Here is a 25,098-nt window from a genome sequence, read left to right as displayed (position 1 = left end):
ACATACCTTTCAAACCATCGAGCAAATAAATGACACGATGCTCAATCAGTTATCGTCACATCATCAGAGTCATCAACATTATCGGCAGTTTGGCCACAGATACATCTTTGAAATATTAAAAAACGATCGCACGAGACTGCAACGCGGTTAAACTACAAAATCAGTTAATTCATCTTCGAACTAGCCAGGCAGGCTGAAATTCAATTTCAGGAATTGTCTGAAGTCACGTGATAACACACCAGTATCATGTCATCACGGCCTAAGCAATAACTCAGTATAGATAATTCTAGTTTCTTTAATCAGTCCCTCTCATCATCTGTTTATTGCCCACGAGGGACTCGCTAACAGAATGGCATCATTGTGTATATATCTTTTAATTCTAAATAATGCCTCGGGGAGAAGGCAGAGAAACAAGCCGCATCCCTCTGATCCGTCCAAAACCCTTTAATCCCAGCCCAACTCTACCTTCAGTCCCTCAGAGAGAGGTGTCCTCAACTCGACCATAAATATTGGTGAGGAAAGTCCGTTTACGTTAAAACGTCACGAAAGGGGAATTTGGCCAAAATCAATATAAACAATACCTTGAATGGCCGTGTGAATTCATCCCCGTCTCAATTCGTCGAATTGCCGGGACTGTAGGCCCAGGGGAGAGACCTTTTTTTCCAAAGCCTAACCTCAGCAATAAACATTCTTAAACTGCGATGGAAGGTTTTTGAGAATACAATAAATCGCGTATTTCTAATAAATCTAACTGTTGAGCTCGCTGGCGACTTCGCCATCACGTTTTGTCTGAAATTTGAGCTCAAGATTGAATCGAGAAGCTACCTAGCAATATGTGGAGATCAGCTTTTACATCGATTACGTCAAATTCTGATAAAATTATTGGCAAGCACCGAATTTTCCCTATTTATTTATGAACACTTTCTCGAATGAAACTTCAGCAAAATTCTTATAAAAGCCATTCACGCCAGGTTGCTTGTGTTTTGGTTAAGGCTTTTATTCAAATAACTATTGGTAAAGTACGCAAAACTGAAACTATTTGCGGAATGAATTTTTCCATCTGACAAGTATTGATGAGTGAGCGAGTGAGTTTAGCTATATGGCGGCGGTCTGTAAATAATCGAGTCTGGACAAGACAATCCAGTGATCAACAGTATGAGCATCGATCTGCGCAATTGGGAACCGATCACATGGGTTAACCAAGTTAGCGAGCCTGACCACCCGATCCCGTTAGTCGCCTCTTACGACAAGCATGGGTTATTGAAGATCAATATTCTAACCCGGACCTTCACGGGTGACAAGTATTCATGACACATATTTGAAGAAAAATATCACATATTGTATGAAGATCATGTTTCACCCAACAAAAATCATGAAGATCGTATTTCGGTGGCACTAGTTTATTGTCTCTCCATCATAAAACCTGGTTTAACTTTTTTAAATTGTTTCTGATTTTATCGTCATCCAAAATGAAAATAGTTTTATCACTACAATGTATCATCTTCGGTTATCGATAAATGAAGATCGGGTAGGAATTGATCTTCAGCAACCATTGTTTGCAGGAGGTGTCTGACAGGGTCGGGTGGTCAAGCTCGTTGACTTGGTTGACACATGTCATTGAATCTCGATTGCGTAGATCGATTATGAGGTTAATCACTGGATTGCCTGTTTTAAACTCAATTATTTACAGACAGCCGTCATGAAAACGGAATATTGTTACATAACAAATATTGTAACAGTAGTGCAGTTATTAAATAAGATCTTTTAACAGTTCCTGTTTGAATACCAGTACCGTACGTTTCCTCGTGTTCCAAATGTTCGCCACGAATAGTTAAAAAAAACTGCTGATAGAACATTTTGCATTCTTTATAACCATTTAGTGCTGATCGACCGCTAAAAGCATTTAAATGTTTTACCTTTGTCACATACATGCTTCAGCGCGAGACGAAACTCCAAGCATGACAAAAATGCACTTTTGAACTTTCCACGACCGTCGAGTTTTATCGTTACTAGACCTTGAAAGCGAGAGTAAAACTGTCTTTCAGTCACACTTGCATAGATACAATAACATGCTCTTTGATTTTCTAATCGACTAGTAAAGTAATTATTAATGTATAATGCTAACACATTATCAGAATATCATGTTATATTTACACCGTTAAATCCAGGCATTTACGTAACAATTGAGCTCGCACTTGCCGCCGAGGTTATGAAATCGACAAGGGCGCACGTGAGGGAAGTCGCTTGATTGACGTGTGTTGATTACACAACTGAAATGGCTCGCAAGCTTGCATGCGGTAATGGCGGGAAAAAAGAATAGGCATCGAGCTTCGCCAAAATAAACAAGCTCTTATAAATAATTGAAACTCACTTTTAAACATGGGTTAGGCAGTACAGTCTATGTCTACGCTATCTAAGCATGAAAAGTATTTATCTTACCTATACATGCATGTCGGATTGTGATTGGCGAAGACCCATTGTATTCTGGTGTAGCAATGGTTGAGGTTCTCTCTGTCAGTTTATGTTCACCGTAGATCTACAACTGTTATTATTCCAGGTGCCCGCATTCGGGACCGGTAGGGGAGGTGGGGTAGCCTAGTGGTTAAAGCGTTCGCTCGTAACGCCGAGGACCCGGGTTCAATTTCCTAAATGGGTGAGACCCGTGAAGATACCTGTTAGATTTGGTCTTCAACAACCCATGTTTGTCGTAAGAAGCGACTAACGGGATCGGGTGGTCAGGCTCGCTGACTTGGTTGACACATGTCATCGGTTCCCAATTGCATTGATCCATTCTCATGATGTTGATCACTGGATTGTCTGGTCCAGACTCGATTATTTACAGACCGCCGCCATATAGCTGGAATATTGCTGAGTGCGGCGTAAAACATCAACCAAACAGAACCAATCATTTCAAGTGTAAACATGTTCTTCGCACTTCTAAGAGTCAAATTAACAGGTTTGAATACTCAGCAATATACTAGGTCATTGACAGACCAGTGGTTGACAACTTCCAATGGGATGCGATAACATGCATTTCAAAATACTATAATGGCCATTTCGGACGTATTGGTTTACACACTGTCCGCCACTATGTACATGCTGCTCATCAATATGCATCAAAAAATCTACAATATCTGAGTTTATATTTCAACGACTACTCAAATTGACCTTCTCGAACAAAGGACAAACTTGATGATTTTATTAAAGTTTAAAAATGAACAAAAACAAATACTTCGAGACTGACACTTCTTTAAGAACGGTTTGTAAAAGACCTCGAACATGGTTTTAGCCTTTAAATAAACCAAATCAAGTTAAATGAAAGCTGAAAGGAAAGTTTGCAATGAAACTCTAATCTCGGGCTTTCAGAATAATAAGTCTCTCATATCGCATTATCTGCACGTTTAATACGTGCACTTTGATGGGAGTGCTTCGAGTGCAAGCGGTTTTATTCCGAACAAACTTCGTAATTATCCGACATCGTCCGAAATGTCCCGAAGTGACCTGTTGGTTGACACTAAATGCAATCTCGCAAATGTTGCCGCTCTTTACATTCGTATTAACTGAAGGGCCTCATGACTGGGTCTTTTTTGTGTGTCCATAAAACCGTTCGTCTCGTGTAATCTGTTTTGAGGCTCTAGCTCACCGTTATATTGTTCCTATTGATCAGCGAGTCCACGGAAACAGACTTCTCGACACAACCCTCTCAATGGTCTTCCGAGGAGGGTGTCGTGCACGGTGCTCGAGGGTGAGGCTTTCGAAACAAGGAACCACGATTCCTGGGACAATTGGATTTTCTGTTTTAGTAGAATCGACCATCTAATATCGATTTCTCTTTCCTTTTGCTTCTTTTTATCTTTTCCAACGTCAAAGCAATGTAATGTTTTCAGAAGAATGTGAGAAGTGTCTTGGTGTCACGGTGAGTGGTATAACGCTTTTTTTCGTTTCGCTAAGAGGTTAAAACAAAAAGCAAAAATGTTCACACCCATTCCGTTTGCGCATGTCATACGTGGGCAGGTGGACGGGAGAAGACGGTGGAGTGAGGAGTGAATGGTGTTGGGGGTGGTAGACAATGGATGCATTCAGAACGTATCTAATTATATAACATTCTTGGGATTTTGTCCAATCAGAGAACGTTTTACAAATTCAACATCCGGGTTCCCAAACGTGGTCGCTGCCATCACCACAGCCATCGTCTCTGAATTGCTCTGAAATCATTCCATTCCCAGGTTATCCAGACAAATTATTCCAAAGTGCTTCAAAGACTTCTCTCATGTCGTCCAAGTATTTGTGCATATTTGAAAACGTCCTTGTTTTGTAACACGAAAGTCTGCACGGTTATCGCAACAACTGAAATGTTATGTTTAGACTCCCCCGGCTGAGATCCGTGTTACGCCTAGGTGAAGTGTCACTTGATATTGTGTGGTCCTTGTGCTTTATTTGGTACCCATGAAAATGCCATGCATCATTGCGGAAGCATCACAGGAATATTAAAAGCTAAACAGAAATATCGTGTTTACCTGCTCAAACGAGAAACATGTTCCATTAAGATGACATAAAGCAACAATTTTGTTTATACCAACATTGTCAAATAGGCCGAGTAAATAAATAAATAAATAAATAATGTTTTATACCTCGTTTGGAAATATTCCAGCAATATCACGGTGGGGGACACGAGATATGGGCTTCACACATTGTACCCATGTGGGGCATCAAGCCCCGTGACCTGTGAATGCTTAAACCACTTGGCCCCCCTCTGCCCTGAAACTGTCAGCACATGAAGCCCATTTCTGGTGTCCATCGCCGTGATATTGCTGGGATATTGCTGGGATATTGATGAAAGTGGCGTAAAACCTCACTCACTCACTCTAAATGCATGATAATGCAAAACTGGGCATTACATATGTGACGACGCCACACGATGAGCGGTACTTCCGCACTTAGCATTTAAGCATTAGTTTCCCCGCCGAGACGGAAACGGCAGCAACAACAGCGTTACGAAGCAGCATCAGTAGACTCACTGGGCAAGGACCTCTTCATGTCGCAGGGAACGGAGCTTTTAAAAAACTCCTTTAGTGGAATGTCCTTAAACGATAAACATCAATGCAATACACTGGACAAGGATAGTACAACACTGGTAACCACTGGGGGCGGTGGTGTAGCCTAGTGGTTAAAGCGTTCGCTCGTCACGTCGAAGGCCCGGGTTCGATTCCCCACATGGGTACAATTTGTGAAGCCCATTTCTGATGTCCCCCGCTGTGATATTGCTAGAATATTGCTAAAACGGCGTAAAACCATACTCAGTCAGTCGGTGAAGCCCATTTCTGGCGTCTTCCGCTTTGATATTGCCGGAATCCTGCTAGCTCACCCACTCATCTCACTCACTCACTCACTCACTGTTAACCATTGACGGGCAGAGAGTGATTTCCACTGACGTAGGCAGATTCTGCGTCTTCCACAATGATGATCGTGGACGGGTTCATTGTCGCAGGGGCGGGGTGATGGTTTGGGGATGAACGAGTGGCAAGCAATGGACAGGAACTTTCATCGTCCATGGCAACTTCAACCGGAATATCTACTGGAGTTCTTCCACCCGGGATGATTCCTTCACCAGCAGGGAACACTCATACAGTACCCTAACACACGGGGCAACACTTCAAGCATCCCCCATCTTTTCTTGGACAGTGCTACCGTTGTTTTCTAGCTAGCTCACTCACCAGGCTTACACCTGGCAAAACACGTGGGGATCATCTGGCTCGTGAGATCAGGAATCGTCCTTATCCATCACAGAACCTTCAACAGCAGGACCCCGACAATTGGTGACGGATCTCAAGTACATCATCAGGCGGACTATGTTTGTATTAGTGCTCTTGGTGGTCAGTGCTCTTGGTGGTCAGTGCTCATGGTGGTCATACTGGCTATCAAGAATGTCTGATGTAAACCAACTCAATGATAGCATCACCGAAGGCACTCGGCTCATAAGTGTGGTCTGCGAAACTGCGATTCCATGTTTCTTGAGAACTCACGAGCGCGTCACGTGTTAATGCATGTACTGTCGCCTGTGGTTGGCTGGTTGGTTGGTTGTTTAACGCCGCACTCAGCAATATCCCATCTATATGGCGGCGGTCTGTAAAATATCGAGTCTGGACCAGATAATCCAGTGATCAACATCATGAACATCGTTCTATCCAACTGGGATACGATGACATGACAAGTCAGCGAGCCTGACCACCCGATCCTGTAAGTCGCCTTTGACGACAAGTATGGGTTACTTAACACCAAGTCTAATCCGGATCTTCACGGTTAACTTTAGCCTGTGATACCCGTAAAAAATGCATCGCCATCGAATAACTATTTCTCGTTTGAATATCGCTACACATGTTAGTGTATGCTCATGCTGTTGATCATTGGATGTATGTTCATGCTGCTGATCACTGGATGTATGCTCCAGACTGGATTATTCAAATCACCACCATATAGATGGAGTATATCTGAGTGCGGCGTCAAACAACAAACAAACAATCAAACATTGACATATTATTTGTTGTTTAAGGGTGTAATTATGCACCTATTTACGTTTTTACGGCACATAAAATTCTATCATTTCAGTTGAATCTTTGGTGATCATTGAATTTTATGTTAGTCTAGTTTCAGATTCAAGGTAAAACACACCGATCGGCTCGGCGCGAGATCTCGCGATGCTTTGATCAGGATTCCGAGAGTCACCACGGGATGTTCCAGACAGTAAACCAGCTTCTCCTTTTAATGCAATATTCATGTTGTTTCCTCGACGTAACCTCTCGCGGGATTTAGAACTCTCGCGAGATTTGTCGAAAATGATCCGTGAAATGCAATAAAACCATACCAACGTACATAAAAATATTACTTTCCATTAAATAATATCCAAGCAAAGACTAATCTGACATAATGCTTCTGTCCCCTGTAAAGTTTCAGCTAACTCGATATCACTTTGGCCGACTTCCCATAAAAAGGGAGATAATCAATCCCCTGGGGTAACATTTGGCGCGCGACTATGGCGCTGTAGGACTAGTAGCGCGCAATCAGATATATTCAGGGAAGCGGGAATGTTACCAGTGTCGATCCTTCGTTGTGGGAGTGAGCGGGCTTGGGATATATTCTCCACCTCCTAATGGGGGGCCTACGTTCCTACTAATGTCAAAATATTATCCTAAAAGGGGGCATTACGGAACGAACGGATATAGTTTCTTTTAATGTGCCATTGAGAACCGCTGCGGGGCTGTACTGGTATCGAAATGTCCTCTTCTGCAACTGAAGACGAGATAATGGACAATAATCAGTCCGTTATTATTAAGGGTTTAAAGTCGGTTTCCGTGCCGAGGTTGAAGTAGTAGAGCGGAAGGCAGCTGTTGAACTTTCAAGAAGAGGAAGAAGGAGTGTTTGCCACTGAGACATTGATAAACTCACAGATGGATCATCGTCAGTATCATCGTTGTCGTTGTCAACATCATCAATCATCAGCAAAAGTAGCATCGGCCGTGATTATCGCCATTATCATCAGCTGCAGCATCTTCATTACGTTATCATCATCATCAGCAGCGGCATCAACACATTTTCAAAAATAGGAATATCATACGATCCTCACTACATAACCATTATCAGACCGCCCCCGTGGTGTAGTGGTTAGAGCGTCCGCCCGGAGAGCGGAAGGTCGCGGGTTCGATCCCCGACCGCGTCATACCAAATGACGTTAAAATATGGTAATTGTTGGTCCCTGCCTGGCGCTCGGCATTAATTGGTACAACAAGGACTGGTCGGCTCGGAGTCAGTATAATGTGTCTGAGTGGGGTATTCATGCTTCACTGCCGCATGGTATCTCAGTGGGCTAGCACTATAAAACCAGCTTCAGTCTGGGCTAGTACAAGCAGCCGCACATACATATACACACGCATGCACGTCGTCATATGAGCGAAATATTCTCAAGCACGACCTTAAACCCAATTTCACCTCACCTCACCTCACCTCACATAACCATTATCATCGTGTTCACATCGTCGTTTGGGACAGGTGTTGGGGTAGCCAAGTGGTGAAACCGTTCTCTCCTAACATCAAAGACCAGGGTTCGATTCTCCATAAAAGTATGCAGAGAGAAGCCAAGTTTGGTATCTCCTGGAATATTTCGGACTATTGTTTAGTGCGGCACAAAATTGCACGCTCTTCAATGGGTAAACTTATCGTTAGCATCATCACACGACGATCATCAAGTCCCCCTCGTCGTCATCATCGTCATCATCACCATCGTCATCATCACTCTTATGTCGCTAATACCAACTTCATCTCAAAATCAATACATCGTTATTATATCCTTATCGCATCAACCCGTGAAGATCCGGGGTAGATTAGGTCTTCAGAAACCCATGCTTGCCACAAAAGGCGACTATGCTTGTCGTAAGAGGCGACTAACGGGATCGGGTGGTCAGGCTCGCTGACGTGGTGGACACGTGTCATTTGTTCCCAATTGCGCAGATCGATGCTCATGCTGTTGATCACCCTTGATTGTCTGGTCCAGACTAGATTATTTACAGACCGCCGCCACATAGCTGGAATATTCCTGAATGTGGCCTAAAACTAAACTCACTCACTCACTCACTTATCGCATCACTACCATCATAATATCGCTGGCCACAAAATCGTCATCGCCGCATCATCAACATCGTTTTGATCACCATATAAGTACAATTCTTTACGCTCTCATTCATATCAAAGTTCAATCATTATCATCATTCTCAGATTATCGTGATCACTTCATCATAACATTATGTTTATCACCCATGTCATTTATACATCATATCAACATCATCGATGAAGTCTGACCGAAATATATTCAATAAACATCAGCCCTAAACCTTAAACGGGAAACTAAGCTTCAACAGAGAAGATGTCAAAATATGGATAGGTTGTTTTAGTCGCGGAATACAAATATGCTTTTCAAGGACTACACTTTCGACTGGTCTTACTTGTGTTCAGCGCTATTCTTGCTGCGCTGCGCAAAGCGACACCTATCGGAGGAACGAAGAAATGAATAGCTGTTGAGGTAAAACCAACTGACAAGTTTTGTCGTTGATGAATGCATACACGATTTAAAACATAAAGCTATCTGTGGACATCGGTATCATGCACAGAAAGAAAGTACAAAATATCCCTTCACACACTTCAGCCAAACGAACAGCTGATAATTAACTTGATCAGTAAAATGTGAATGATTACACTATGCCGTTTAGACAGTGTACTCCAAAACTTCACAGATATTACAGTAAAATGTGAAGTCCGAGATGTAGAAAACAAATTATATATGTACCAGATTTACAGGAAGCCATATATGTATATCTGTCATGTATATACAATCATCGATCCTCTGTGATTGATTGTATATACATGTACATATCTGGCTTCCCGTAAACCTGGTATATATAGTTTATTTTCTACGTCTGTCTTTAATCACCTGAGGAAGGGGCAAGAAGCAGCCAAGAAACGTTGTGATACACAATAAACAAGAAGGTGCCATCCATATACTCGTCTTATATAATACATACGCGTAATTGCTGTGCACTGAAATACATACTTGTGCATGGACATGTACACATATATACAAATTTGCAAGGTATTAGATTTCCATAAGCATAAACCGATCAAATACGAGAATTCAAGGGATTCCCCTGGTTTTCAATGAGACTCGTCCGAAACCCAGTTTGGTCGCTGGAGCGAACTTTCAACCGGTGGTCGGGCGGGTTAATTATATGGCGCCGGCTGCACGATAAAGACTTTTGTATCCTTTAAAAAAATACACCTTGATCATACCATAAACAACATTATCAAAATTAAACACAAAAATCGTATTCTCGTTCCAGGTTGGATAATCATGATCCGGAAAATATATTGACGGGTTGATTCGTCTTTTCTACAGTTGCCAGATGAATCGTGTTTCAGAAAACTGCATTATGCCCACAGACAGCGCTAATAAGTCTCAGATGGAAGCTCTGGCCAATCATTGTCTGATCCAATGTCTGCCCCTATCCTCAGGATCCATACCGTGTGAGCAGTACATGGTCGCAGTGTGCACAGTTCAAAACAGGTACTCGTCCGCCATGTTTATTTTCTAAAGGTTTGCTCATGTGGCCTGTTGGCTCAAGGATCAAGGTCAGTCTATTCATGAGACTGTTCTGCGCACAAGGTGTGTGTGTGTGCGCGCGCGAGCGTCTGTTTGTACGTTCGCTGTTCGCTGATCTATGAAAAGCGTGATCCCACTGAGTGAGTGAGTATGGTTTTACGCCGCTTTTATCAATATTCCAGCAATATCACGGTGGGGACCCCGTTATCCCACTGAGATACCATGCAGTACTTAGCATGGTCGTGCACATGGTCATCCACTCAGACACAGGATACTGACCATCAGCTGACCAGTCCGTGTTTTACTCAGTGAGTGAGTAAGTGAGTTTAGTTTAACGCCGCACTCAGCAATAGTCCAGCTATATGGCGGCGGTCTGTAAATAATCGAGTCTGGACCAGACAATCCAGGGATCAACAGCATGAGCATCAATCTACGCAATTGGGATGCGATAACATGTGTCAACCAAGTCAGCGTGACCTCCCGATCCCGTTAGTCGCCTCTTAGACAAGCAAGGGTTACTGGAGATCAATTCTAGCTCGGAATTTCACGGGTGTGTTTTACTCAGAAAGGCAATAAGAGTTAAAATACGTAACCTGGAATCGAACCACTGACATTCCGATGCTATGCCCATTAAACCACTAACACTTTAACGAACAAGGAGTTATCGCGACATATGGCTGTGGTGTGGTCTAGTGGTTTAAAAAACCTTATTCCAAATAGTGCTAGACCAAAAAACCCAGTAAAATTTGAATTTGCAGAGCTCAAACGATCACCAGGTAACCCCCTGTGTCGAAAAGTGTGTAACCAGGTCGACTGGTACCTGGTGTTAATTACGCTGCGTAATCTTTTGTGCTAATCTCGAAGAAACATCATTCATTTCAGCGCAATATCTTCCCACAGTCATTATAGATGGACGTTGTGTCCTTTCAGAAAAATACATTTCATTTTAAATCTTCGGGGTCACCTTGAATACAAACAAATCTCCTGGTGAGTTCTCAGTTTTCCAGGAGATGTAACATTTAAGCCTTTCTCTACAGGCCCGCAAAACATTCTACTTCTTTGTACAAACAAAAACGCAACAGTTTGAAGACAGTTTCAAATCCGTTTGTGAAACGGCGCCAACGCTCGCCCCGGTCATATAATTAAGATATCGGGGCCCGAATCGTGGACATCATTACGCGTATTACCGTTCCATTACAACAGGGAGTCTTAATCTCAAATGACGTTGTGGTTGCACCCATCAGGATTCTATGCCAATAATCACAGAACAAAGATCGACACTTATTGATACACTCTCGTAGGGGGTTTGATTCTCATACACGAAGAGCGATTTAAAATCCTCCGACACGCCATTGCGTAATGCGGCTTCGATAAGATGACAACTAGTCTTTAGGAAAACACTATAATTTGGGGTTGCGTTGCTTCTGCGCATGTACAGCGTGATTACTGCCTTACGTAATAAGAGTTTGAATCAATGTGGATGAAAAGGCTGAATTTTTCAAACATTTCCCTTTTTTCCAGGATCATGTTGTTTCAGCCACCAACTTGAAAGGAAAGGAGAGCGCCTTATCTTTAAAAGCCGGAAAAATAAGTACGAAGAAGAATTCCGTTAGAGAAAGTTGATTTAGGAGAAAGAAATTCTCTGAAGTTGCAAATTAGCGAGACAAAACACTTTTCGGATTCCTGTTCCAGTTAAAATGTGACTAATTCTCTTGTTTTCTCACGGCTAGTGAGACACCCCCGAGACTTAAACGCAGTCTTGGTTTACATAAAAGAGACCGCTGGTTTTCGACGCTGTTGCTGCACGTGGAGCAGTAAAACCATGATCTGCAATGAGCTTGTGACACAGCCATTGCCACGCATTACCATGCCAATGGCGCCTTGAGTGAGTGAGTGAGGGAGTGAGTTTAGTTTACGCCGCACTCAGCAATATTCCAGCTATATGGTGGCGGTCTGTAAATAATCGAAGCTGGAACAGACAATCAAGTGATCAACAGCATGAGCATCGATCTGCGCAATTGGGAACCGATGACATGTGTCAACCAAGTCAGCGAGCCTGACCACCCGATCCCGTTAGTCTCCTCTTACGACAAGCATAGTCGCCTTTTGTGGCAAGCATGGGTTGCTGAAGACCTATTCTACCCCGGATCTTGCGCCTTGAAAATTTAGCGATATCAACAAGAGTGAATGAGTGAGTTTAGATTTACGCAGCTTTTAGCAATATTCCAGGAATATCACGGCGGGGGACACCAGAAATTGGCTTCACACATTGTACCCATGTAGGGAATCGAGCCCGGCGTCTGGCGTTAAGAGCGAACGCTTTAACCACTAGGCTATCCCACCATCCCGATCTCAACAAGACAGTTTCGTTTTACTGAAAATAGACCATATATATATGAACATATTTGAAATGGACTTCAACAATTTACCAATATCGTTTTGAATCCCTCAAATTTACCACATAATACTAGTAGGCTAAATATTGAAACATGATTTTTATAAACATTTTGTCATTACGTTTTTTTATCAACCGGATCTGCTTGACGAATTTTCAAACAAAGCGAAATGATTTAAATTAATTAAGTACACATGTTGTCTCAGACTGACGTTAATTGAATTCCAGATTCCAGTTACATGAGAAATGGTTTGTCTGATAACCACATCTTTTTGATATATAAAAAAGAATGATATCCTTTCAGTTATAATTACATCCTTGAAATACACACAGCTCGTCGCCAATATTGAAAGCGGTCCTTCAACATCAATAACAAAACTCGTCGACCATAAAACATCTTAGTCATTATATTACTTTACGCAAATCACGGAAATAAAATTAATCAAAATATTCCATAAAGGAACATGCCCTGTACCGTCTGTCCTGATCGAGCACAGGAGCCAATCATTCATGGCGAGCAAGAACGCCAACAGCAACCAGGAGGTTATCATCGTTACCGCTATAGCTCAGTGAGTTGACCTTCAACTGGGACGGCTTCGCGAACATATGGTTGCGTTGCAGATTTCGCAGACGCCGTCAGTTCCCACAAGGAATTTGGAGGGGCACAGCGTAGTCTCCCTGTCACCCGTAATGCATCACCATGTCCACCCCTTGCCTCTTCCTGATTCATCTCATCCCGGGGGGCAGTCGGCAGACTGTCCCCCATTCTTTATTCTCCGACATGACACCGATGCAGCTTCTGTTAGCCAGCTGAATAATCCGTAATAAAAACAGCCCTCGCCTCGCGGTACCTATAAAATCTGATGAAATCATATGATCTGGACGATTCGTAGCCCTGCAAGTGGATAACGAGTTGTACGATCGATAAACGATCCCCTCATGCGCCCATATATCACTCATTATTATTTGACTAACGCCGGTGAATCCTATGTAAGCATCTCTAATTCAACTAAGTGAAAACATTTATCAGCATTTATCATCCCAGGCGTCTTTAGAGCCGGCGTGAGACGAACCACTCCTTCGGTTAGGCATAAACTGGTTTTGAAGTGCAGAAGCGCCCCTTTAACAATCTTCCCTGCAATTCAATTATCTCAGTATTCCCCTTGGAAGGCTTAACGGGTGTACAACACAGGCAACCGGACCCTCTACTAATATAGTTTGCTTTCTGGGCTGTAGGACTATCATCAGAATCAGCTTTTATTGTCCATTGGGTTTGGCTAACAGTTGAACCTTCTGGCAATTTGGGCCACGCAACTGAAAGCAATCAAGGAGGGAACAATAGAAGGACTTAAACCCGGCTTCAAACAACAGCCCTTCTTCAAATTGATTTCTTTTGTTGTGTGAATTCTCAAGAGGCCAATGTCATCCTGGAAAGAGGTTTAATGAAGACAAGGAATCCCTTGTAGGATAGGATATGATTATTAGAAGTGTCTATCCCCGTAATGGCGTCCTTTCATGTCCGTCTTTGTTGTTGAAAGGAATATCCTTCTTCGAAATAGAGTTGAAATTCAACCTCCTTGTCTAGGCATTTTATACCACGTGATATGTCCTTGTAAACAAGTTCAAGCAATAAACTCGAGTCGCCGACTGCCAGCGAGAGATAACGAGAGACAGCGAGAGAGGACGAGAACAAAAGAGAGATAACGAGAAATAGGTACCGAGAGCGACATAAGACACACATTGTGCCCATATTGAGAAAGATTGAGATGTTAAATGACTGAGAAAGGATTTCTTTAAGTCATTCTGGACAAATACAGGTAGGATACGAAACAAGTCACATATCGAGAGAAACAACGATCTCGAAAAATGAAAATCCAGACAATATTCACAAAGGGGAAGCCTCAAAACAGAGCGGAAACAAAGTGTGTGAGTGAGTGAGTATAGTTTTACGCCGCTTTTATCAATATTCCCGCAATATCAGCGTGGTGGACAACAGATATGGATTTCACACATTGAACCCATGTTGGAATCGAACCCGGGCCTTCAGAGTGACGAGCGGACGTTTTAACGATACGACTACCAAAACACCCCAGAACAACAAACAAAACATGGCATCAGATTTGAAAAGAGGTCACACGCTACAAGTCAGACATGTCTTATTTAAAAGTACATACCATGAAAGATCTCAATCTAATTAGTTCACTTATGGACATCAAAAAGGTTATAAAGTCACCTTAATTCCAAAATGTCTCCTCCGATGATTAAAAGTTCACAGAAGAATGTTTTAAACCCGAAGCCCTTTGAGCGTTTTGTTGACGAGACAGGGCCTTTATAACTCTGTGCAAATTGAATTGGGGCCAAATCTTTGTAGTTTCTATTTGAAGTTATTTCATTTTTACTGCTTAATGAACATCATTGTTCGTAACTTCGCAAAAACAATCTTTGGGGAAGGTTATCTTTTGTTGTCGTGATCTGCGGATGAGTTAGTGAGGAAGGTTTTACGCCACTCTGAATCGTTTTCCAGTTATTTTTTTACGAATTTCTTTTTGAAAAAGCTCGAGATAATGCAGGCCTTGACCAATTTTGTGAAATTCCCGAACGCAGGTTTGGTTCCGATAAACGTACAAACATAACAGTCTGGAACTGGGATTCACACACGCTATCACCGGTCTCTGGCGTTTGCAAGGGACGCAACGCTGCACGGCGTTGCCACACTATGGACGAATGGAGATCGTGATTTTATTTATGATGAATAATGTTCAAAATATTGATGTTCCGATATATTCTGTGTAAAATTACATGACGTCAGTCGTCCTGTATTATTAACACTTGATTCCCCATTCGTGAAAATATCTTTTTCTGAAAATATTGTTTTGTTTAGCGTGAAACTTGAAACGAGTCATCCCTTCAACTGCTCTCAAATTCAACGAGTGGTTCCGAGCGGTGCGCGACCTTTAATAAATTCCGGTTTCGGGTCATTCAAAAGAATTTCGTTCTGACAGAAACCAGGTACTGTTACTTCGGTCACAAAAACGATTTAAAGTTTCTTAAAAGTTTCTCGATCTGTAATTGAACGTAACGTAATAAACTGATCAATTTTGATTCGATTTATGTGGCTGAAAATGTTTCCGCAAACACTCGTCCACCTTTCAGCCGTAACACACTAAAAGTCACACAGCGCCCAACTAAAACGGTTCAGGATTTGGAATAAAATCGATGCAGTGAAACACCCAAGGCTAAATTAGCTTTTAAAAAGTCGAAATTTAATTTAGTCGGATAATGGAAATCTTATGTTTTTTCGTGTCGCTGTCATCGCCTCCTTGTCTGTTAACAACGCGCCGCCATTGTTTTGCGAGAGGAATGAAAGAAATGTGACAAATTCCTATGCAAGCTGAAAAGTTATAATAGACGGTTGGTATTTTCTTAATCCAAAAATGACTTTTTGGTTAACGTGTGGAAAGTAGAGTTTAACGAGATATTTTTTATGACCTAACCCGCCTGTATTCGACAGCTGGTTCCTAATGAACAAATGTTCAACAATCTAATTATTCAATCAATTCCCTCGGGATTGAAAGAAACCCTCCATGCACGAGATCCATTTGTAATATAAATAAGCTTGCAGTTGCTTGAAATCTTTCTGAGTAATCATAATATGACATTTTTACAGAGAGTGTTGGCTTCAGCCGCCGGTATCTCGAATCACGGAGGCAGTGTTAACATTTGCTGTAGACGTGTAAGGGCATATAGACGTCTGTCAGCTTATTTGTGATGATGATGATGGTCATCATCATCCATCATCATCATCATCATCATCATCATCATCATCATCATCATCATCATTACCATCACCATCATCATCGTCGTCGTCATCATCATTATCATCATGGTCGACGTCGTTAGATCATCATTGTCATGTCACCGTTCAGAACGTTGACGTTAGTGCAATAAACGTGTACTAGCATGTAGACGTCAGTGAGCTTATTTGGAAGCATCATCGTCGTCGTCGTCATCCTCACCAGCGTCGTCGTCAAAGTATCATACCCATCAAGGCATCGTCATATCCTCGATGATTTGGGGCAAAGGGGTCGCTGTCGTAGATGTATTGTGACTGGCAGATGTCAGTCAGCTTATCTCGGATCATCATCATAATCATCATCATCATAATGATCATTGGGAATATAGGGGTACCTTGTTTCCTAGTCTCGCCGAACGCCCTGGTTCGACTCCCTACGTCAATGTTCTCGTGTCCAGTGCTTATAAAGCATAAAATAAACAAACACTGTCAATGCAGTGAGCTCCCATTATCGCCGATTATCGGTTTTATCGTTTGGCGAGAAATGTCGCCAAGTATGGGTTTGTTTTTTTAACTCCGCACAGACAATGACAGCAGCGTGTAATACCTTTGGGTGCGATTAACCACAATTCTAAGAGTCACCAAGTTCACCGAATATCACAACGAAACAGCGAAACCCACGTGCTGACATTACACGTGTAATGTTATAGTTGAGTACATCTGTATATACATGTTTGATTAATCAATTGACTGTTTCCCTGTTATAAAATTGCTCCAAAGATATACTCATGCCAATAATGGTTGTCACCCCCTTCAATTTGTTTAATTGGAGGGGTGTTGGGATAAGGGGTGAGGAGGTGTGTGGGGTTTGGGGTGGGGGAGGGGGTGACAACCATTATTGGCATGAGTATATATGGACAATAGCAGTGTTTCACACTGTGGTCACAGAGAATCTAACGGATCCTTATTTAATATTGTTATTCTTACGTGAATAAAACTCAATGATATCACTGATATAATCACAGTATTTCTCAACATGAAATCATACATTCAGTTATCTGCTCTCTGTTTTCAGCCTCGTCACAAACTCGCACTTCCGGGTACCCGTTATACAACCGAGTCAGATTACAATCTGGTTCCGTAATGCAGAAACAAATGGAATCAATAACGACTATAAATTACCCACATACCAGTAAGGACTTCGTCACACTGTTCATTCTTCAAGACTTCATTTGTCAATACACTGATACAATCGTATACGCAGTCCGGCGATGGGCGTATTTTCTCGCCCGTAAATTTGTTCTGGACACTTCGTATTCTTTAATCTCATGCATTGTTACTGCTTATTCGCACCAGCAGCGCCCTACCGATAATATCAAAATGCAGTCACACACCGTATTGTCAACTTGGATGTATCGAACGTACGATTGTCTCGAAGTAAATGACTCTGCCATTTTGTGTTTGTGACGAAAGTCGGGTTACTCGAAGTGTTTACGTATGTTCCGTCAACTTTGAGACAATGGTGTTTGTCTGTTTCATACTCGTTCAATACGTTTCAGTGGACGGCAAGACAGCAGCAAAGGTCACTGTGACCCGACAGCAAATTACAACACAGAGAAAAGCAGGTCGCTTCCTTGTTTTGACGTGTTCCAGGAGGTCAACGTTATGTTCCAGAGTCCAGGGGAACACGCAGTACAGTAACAATCAAATTTGTCATCTGTATGAAGAAACATTTAATGTAGCCATACCTAAAGGTCGGAAGACCACACGTGATGTAACAATGACAATTCGTTCTGATCATGACACCAGTATTATAACTATCAATTAAGACGAATATTCGAAAAACACGATTACCAACAAGCAAGCATCGTTTGGGGAATAAGCAGCAATTTGAATTAGTGCTCGATGACCACCTTAAACTAAACTACACAATGCATGCAGTAAATCTAGCTAAAATATATGAAGTATAGTAACGGCCCTACCTTCTGAATCAGAAGTGCTTTGGTGCCACCCTTGAGGAACTTCTTGGCTTGGGACGTCTCCTCCGGTGTTGTTGCAGCACTGGTCATCTTGTCCGAGGGTGTGGTCACGCAGCTCGAGGGCGTCTTGATCATCTTCTCCTCGCGCGACTTCTCCCCCGTAGAGTTGGAAGCAAGAGGAAGAGAAACACTTTTTCTTCTCTTCAGTGTCGACTGTTCGGTGTCAGAGGTTTCTCCCCTTTGATCTTCGGGGGTTGTCTCCCCTTTCGAATCCGGAAATGACGACACAGGGGTAGTAGGGTCCGATTTCATCGTATCGGATTTCAATTTTCCATTCGCCAACACAACACTTTTAACTGTTTTTTGAGAATCAGACGAGTCCCGGAGCATGTAGCTGACATTTTCGTCTCTGGAATCGTCGCCGTTGTCCCTGGTGCTGAGGATGTCCTTGATACCGTATCGACTCCTGGAGCTCTCCGATCCTGGAGGCGTGAAAAAGGTATCGGTTGATATACTCCGGAAGCTGTCAAGTGTTCCACTGCGCAGGTGACCGGACGGCGGGATAAAGGACCCCTCGGGTGGGGTCACGTAACTATCTGATAATGTTAGACTTCCGGAAGGGGACACAACTCCGTCAGAAGGGGAAGCCTTTCGTTCTTGTTCATCATGAGCACTTAATTTACTCACGTTAGGGTTATCCATAGTGAAGAGATGCGTTGACGTCCAAACAGTAACTGAAAAGGAAAAGAGATATGATAACTAAGGCCCTCTTGAAGGAGTACGTGTACATATCCATTTCAAGGATCGTCCTTTGGATAGTCGAAGCCTGTGATTTGATCGACAACATAATGTGTTCCAAAAATACCAGAAACCCATTTTACGTTCCTGTGATACCAACCAACACAACTACTTACGTCCAAGGTTATCTGTTTCAACAGATAAACGAGGCTGTTTATCCTGTAGAGTAGATGTTTAAAATTCTACTCAGAGAAAACAAATGTTTGACTAGATTTCTTGACGAAACTAAACAGATCGTGGAGCCCCCTAAATTTGCTTTTTCGTCCTTTCACAGATAAGATAATTATGTACTTCATATATTTAATTGGCTACTTATTAAATGCACGGCATTAGAGCAACGTCGGGGGTTAAAGCATTGGTTTCGCTTGCACAACATCGTCATTGTGCTAGGTTGGTTAGTTGGTTTGTTGTTTAACGCCGCATTCAGCAATATTTCAGCAATATTTCAGCTATATGGCGGCGGTCTGTAAATACTCACCCGTGGACCAGACAATCCAGTGAACATCGATCTACGCAACTGGGATACGATGACATGTGTCAGCGAACCTCTCCATCCAATCCCGCCTCTTACAACAAGCATGGATTGTAAGGACCAATTCTAACCTGGATCTTCACAGGTGTGAGGAACGAACAATTTCGCCACAGGGCAACCAAACCGCCCGAGCAGTAAATACTATGTTTGTACACTGCAACGATAATATGGTTATGAGGTGTGAAAGACCAAAAGGAGATGGGTAGGGTCGTCACAATTGGTGACGATATTAACCAACCGTTACAAAAACCTGAACGAACACCTCGGTGTTCATACTATCGACCACTCGATTACTTCCAACCATTCCTAACACAGCTGTAATACGGCGGCGTTAGACAATACTCACTCATACATAAGCGATTCAATAAAACCCACTCAGCGACGTGTTCAGATGTTCTATTTGATCAGAATTGTTACTGTACACCTTGTAAATTGAAGGGCCGAGTGCCGCCAGCCACGATAATGAAATTGTCAATAGTACATGCAATCTTGTAGGTTTATCGTCTTGCGTGTTGAGTCTGCGACCTGACCGCAGCTCTAAGTGCTGCATTTACATCAAACAGATCAGGCCACGATACCGATCGAAAAAGCCAAAATGGTAAAATTGTTGTGTCTGGCATCGATGTTCGATAGATGTGATGTCCTTTCACGTTTCTAACGGGACGATGGTCAAAGGTGGAAATAATGCGATTAGACTAACATATAACAGAAATTATATAATACATAATATTATATACATTATCATAGATTGACAGGCAAACTATAGTATTGCATATGCAATCTTGGCGTCAAATCTAATTTTGATGCGCATTTGTTTTACAAATCTCTATACATATTCAGATTTTCAGCAAGAGAATATGGGCCGTTGGCTTTGGGACTATTTGATGAAACGGAATTTGGGGTTTACTGTTTCTTATCATTTTTAATTTTGAATTCGTGTCTGATTTGTCCAGGCCCTGTTTTGCAGGTTTTGAAGAAAGAAAAATATTTTCGGTGGCCATGCAAGACGTCGTGAAGTAATCCGCAACCTTGATATGGCTTCCAACAACAACCGTATCCTCAAAGAGTCCAACAACAAAAGTATCCTTGAAACGTCCGACAATAACAGAATCCGTAAAGCCTCAACCAATAAAAGTATCCTTGAAAATTCCCTTAAAGCCTCCACCAACAATGGTATCATTGCAACGGCTGACAATAAAAGTATCCGTAAAGCCTCCGACAATAACAGTATCCGTAAAGCCTCCGACAATAACATTATCCGTAAAGCCTCCGACAATAACAGTTTCCGCAAAGCCTCCGACAATAACAGTATCCGCAAAGCCTCCGACAATAACAGTATCCGCAAAGCCTCCGACAACAACAGTATCCGTAAAGCCTCCGACAATAACAGTATCCGTAAAGCCTCCGACAATAACAGTATCCGCAAAGCCTCCGACAACAACAGTATCCGTTAAGCCTCCGACAATAACAGTATCCGCAAAGCCTCCGACAATAACAGTATCCGCAAAGCCTCCGACAACAACAGTATCCGTAAAGCCTCCGACAACAACAGTATCCGTAAAACCTCCGACAATAACAGTATCCGCAAAGCCTCCGACAATAACAGTATCCGTAAAGCCTCTGACAATAAAAGTATCCGTAAAGCCTCCGACAATAACAGTATCCGTAAAGCCTCCGACAATAACAGTATCTGTAAAGCCTCCGACAATAACAGCATCCGTAAAGCCTCCGACAATAACAGTATCCGTAAAGCCTCCGACAATAAAAGTATCCGTTAAGCCTCCGACAATAACAGTATCCGTAAAGTCTCCGACAATAACAGTATCCGTAAAACCTCCAACAACAACAGTATCCATAAAACCTCCGACAACAACAGTATCCGTAAAACCTCCAACAACAACAGTATCCGTAAAACCTCCGACAATAACAGTATCCATTAAACCTTCGACAACAACATATCCCCTCCTCCAACAACAACAGTATCCGTAAAACTCTCCAACAAAACCTCCAACAACAATCCGTAAAACCTCCAACAACAACAGTATCATCCGTAAACCTCCGACAACAACAGTATCCATAAAACCTCCAACAAACAACAACAACAGTATCCGTAAAACCTCCAACAATAACAGTATCCATAAAACCTCCAACAACAACAACAACAGTATCCGTAAAACCTCCAACAACAACGGTATCCACAACAAAACCTCCCTCCAACAAATACGTATCCGTATCCGTAAAACCTCCGTAAACAACAACAGTATCCGTAAAACCTCCGACAAACAACAGTATCCGTAAAACCTCCAACAACAACAACGGTATCCGTAAAACCTCCAACAACAACAACAGTATCCGTAAACCTCCAAACAACAACAGACAAAACAGTATCCGTAAAACCTCCGACAATAACAGTATCCATTCCAAACCTATCCGACAACAACATTACAACAACATTATCCCTAAAACCTCCAACAACAACAGTATCCGTAAAACCTCCAACAACAACAGTATCCCTAAAACCTCCAACAACAACATTGTCCGTAAAACCTCCAACAACAACAGTATCCGTAAAACCTCCCACAACAACAGTATCCGTAAAACCTCCCACAACAACAGTATCCGTAAAACCTCCAACAACAACAGTATCCGTAAAACCTCCAACAACAACAGTATCCGTAAAACCTCCAACTACAACATTATCCGTAAAACCTCCAACAACAGCAGTATCCATAAAACCTCCAACAACAACAGTATCCGTAAAACCTCCGACAATAACAGTATCCATAAAACCTCCAACAACAACATTATCCCTAAAACCTCCAACAACAACAGTATCCGTAAAACCTCCAACAACAACATTATCCGTAAAACCTCCAACAACAACAGTATCCGTAAAACACAGCAAAAATAACTTGGTTTCCGGAAAACGGAAACTTACAAATTACCCAGAAACCGGCATGGCTCCAGTGCGTTTCCGTTACCCAGTTTCAAATAAGGGCTCCAGTGCGTTTCCGTTACCCACTTTCCAGTAAGGCTCCAGTGCGTTTCCGTTACCCTTTTTCCTGTAGGGCTCCAGTGCGTTTCCGTAACCCAGATTCCTGTATGGTTCCAGTGCGTTTCCGTTACGCAGATTCCTATGAGGTTCCATTGGGTTTCCCTTATCCTCTACTTTTAGATGGTTTCATATACATTGTATTTACTTAACATTAAACACATTTACCATGTTCCATAAGTTTCAGTAAATCAGAATCTGTATGGCTCCATTTGGTTTCAATCATTAGTATTCAGTGATTACCATATGTCCATATTAAATTATGATTATTCAACTAAATTAACTGTAGGTGAAATGAGTGTATTATATATTTGAATGTATTAGGTCATATATTTTATTCATGATACATTGAAATATAAAATAAACTCATTTCAACTACAGTTACCTCAACACCACATGGACATAGAAATAAATAAATACAAAATCAGGCATGTCAGTCGATTTCTCTTTATTCATCATAAACATATATATCATATCTATGTTTCAATTAAACATTGACACAAAGCACACAGAGGGACAGAGAGAGAGAGACAGATGTTCTTGTCCTAAACAGGGTGACTACAGGAGATAATTGAATGTACATTTAGACATTCCATCCTATTCCTAAGACCTTTAGGTGGTTGGAAAGAATCTTGTTGGATGGTGTCGCAAGTTCTTCATTTTGCCGCTGGAGCTTCAGACACCACTGGCGATGTCAATTCTAGGGGTTAGGACTGCAGCCACCTTCTGTGTTCTTTTCTCTGCCCAGCTAGATTCTTCAGGAGGTGTTGGAGTTTCTGGGGAAAAAAATGAAATTCTTGCACTGCGAAAGTTATGTCCAACATTTATTCTTGAGTGCGGCACTTGTTCTAATTAGATAATGGCACATTACGGTGATGGGTAATGACATGTGATAAGGAAAGTTATTCTATTACAGGTATATAGCGATGTGATAATATGTAGCACATCATGTCAGTGACTCAGAGTGTTAAACTGGTGTCAGGAAGTGTATAAACCGGTACAAATTATATTATATTATCCAGTTTCAGGAACTTACAGATCAGATTCTTTTGTTTCTTTTAGCATCTTTCCTGTGTTTTTCTTTCCTGTAGTCTGCCGACGTCGATCGTCCGTCTTGCTCCTCCAGATTATCCAAAAGGTTTCTATTAAGAAAAGCAAATGAATTAATTTTCATTCGTCCAATAATAGATTATTACAATCCGACACAAACATTCATAAGTTTGATTATTATCATGTATAAGTAATTGTGGTATATCAACTACATGTATATGCATTACAGCCCGGGCGTGAGAAGTTTTCTATTAACATGACAGACATGATTATGCAGCAAATATGCACTACATAATAGTATGCTATGTCAATTCTACTGCTAGTAATAGATACCTGACAATGAAATAATTAGATGCTAGATTTACCCAATGGTGAACAAGAAACGAATTAATTATATTTTGTAATACTGACGTCTCTAATCTTATAAAACCCAACATATATCTTGATTATGATGACGAGCAATAATAAAACTTGGGGGTAAGTTTTTTACCTTTTAAATAAGTAACTTTTAATCGATTTTCAAGGTACTCCGAAACTTTTCCATGATTCTTCTCACAATAGCCTAAAACAAAAAGACACACATTTGGATCATGAACATATGTCGATTGGTAATATTTTCCACCGGAATATCATGAACTACTGGTTTCATCTATATTTGTTGCCTTGTTGGATACATGTATAACAATTTCTTAAAAATATTTTTTTATTCCATCAATAACCTGGAAAGGTGAACAAGCCAAGTGTCTTATATAAACGCTGCTCCAGTACACGGTTCCAATATAGCTGGATACATAATTGAAATAGTCCGACAAGAAAAGAATAATACTGAGACAAAATTACACACAGAAAAATGACTGAAGAATAAATATTTGGTTATGGTGTTGGTTGTGCCCAGCAACAAAATGAGCTGCCGCAGGAAATCAAAATTATATAAACATCAGACTCAACGTACAGGAACACAAGGGTATACTTGCCTTATGGTTATATTTTAACGGAATGTTCAGTTGGTATCAACAATAATGTTGTTTTTTAACAAATTTCACACCAAAATGCAATGTCCACATTAATAACCGTGGGAGAAATCGAAATGCGAGCGCACAGTTAATGTACGATAAAGGTTCCGGTCCTACCGAAAACGTTTAATTCGATGCAAACTGACTGCTATGATAAGAAAGAAAATAATTAATTTTATCTGAAACCTACCTGCCAATTTCTCTGTCTTGGGTTTCCGTTGAGATCGCTTGAGTTCCCGGATCCTTGTTTCCAAAGCTTCGATTGTCAAGTTTGTTGCCATGTGTCAAGAAAACTATAGCAAGTATACAGACTGCCATTTCTACTACCTTTACCCTCATAGA

General features: G+C 41.6%; 2 protein-coding genes across 3 annotated transcripts in view; one reads left to right on the top strand and one right to left on the bottom strand.

The window, feature by feature from the left end:
• The window catches only part of LOC124283857 (potassium voltage-gated channel subfamily H member 7-like), a 277,214-nt gene that overhangs the window by 156,058 nt on the left and 96,058 nt on the right, over positions 1 to 25,098 (bottom strand). For both annotated transcript variants that reach the window (XM_046719882.1, XM_046719881.1), the window contains exon 3: positions 18,315 to 19,045. In XM_046719882.1, coding sequence (XP_046575838.1) covers positions 18,315 to 19,013 — 699 coding nt within the window. In that variant the 5' untranslated portion in view covers positions 19,014 to 19,045. The remainder of the gene's footprint in view (positions 1 to 18,314; positions 19,046 to 25,098) is intronic.
• Positions 20,676 to 21,095, top strand: LOC124283863 (pre-intermoult gene 1 protein-like). Its single transcript, XM_046719886.1, has one exon. The coding sequence runs from the start codon at positions 20,676 to 20,678 to the stop codon at positions 21,093 to 21,095; it is 420 nt and encodes a 139-aa protein (XP_046575842.1).

This window comes from Haliotis rubra, unplaced genomic scaffold (assembly GCF_003918875.1).
Source record: "Haliotis rubra isolate DU_JTF1 unplaced genomic scaffold, ASM391887v1 Scf323, whole genome shotgun sequence".
NCBI lineage: Eukaryota > Metazoa > Mollusca > Gastropoda > Lepetellida > Haliotidae > Haliotis > Haliotis rubra.
This window is presented reverse-complemented; position numbering and strand designations above follow the sequence as displayed.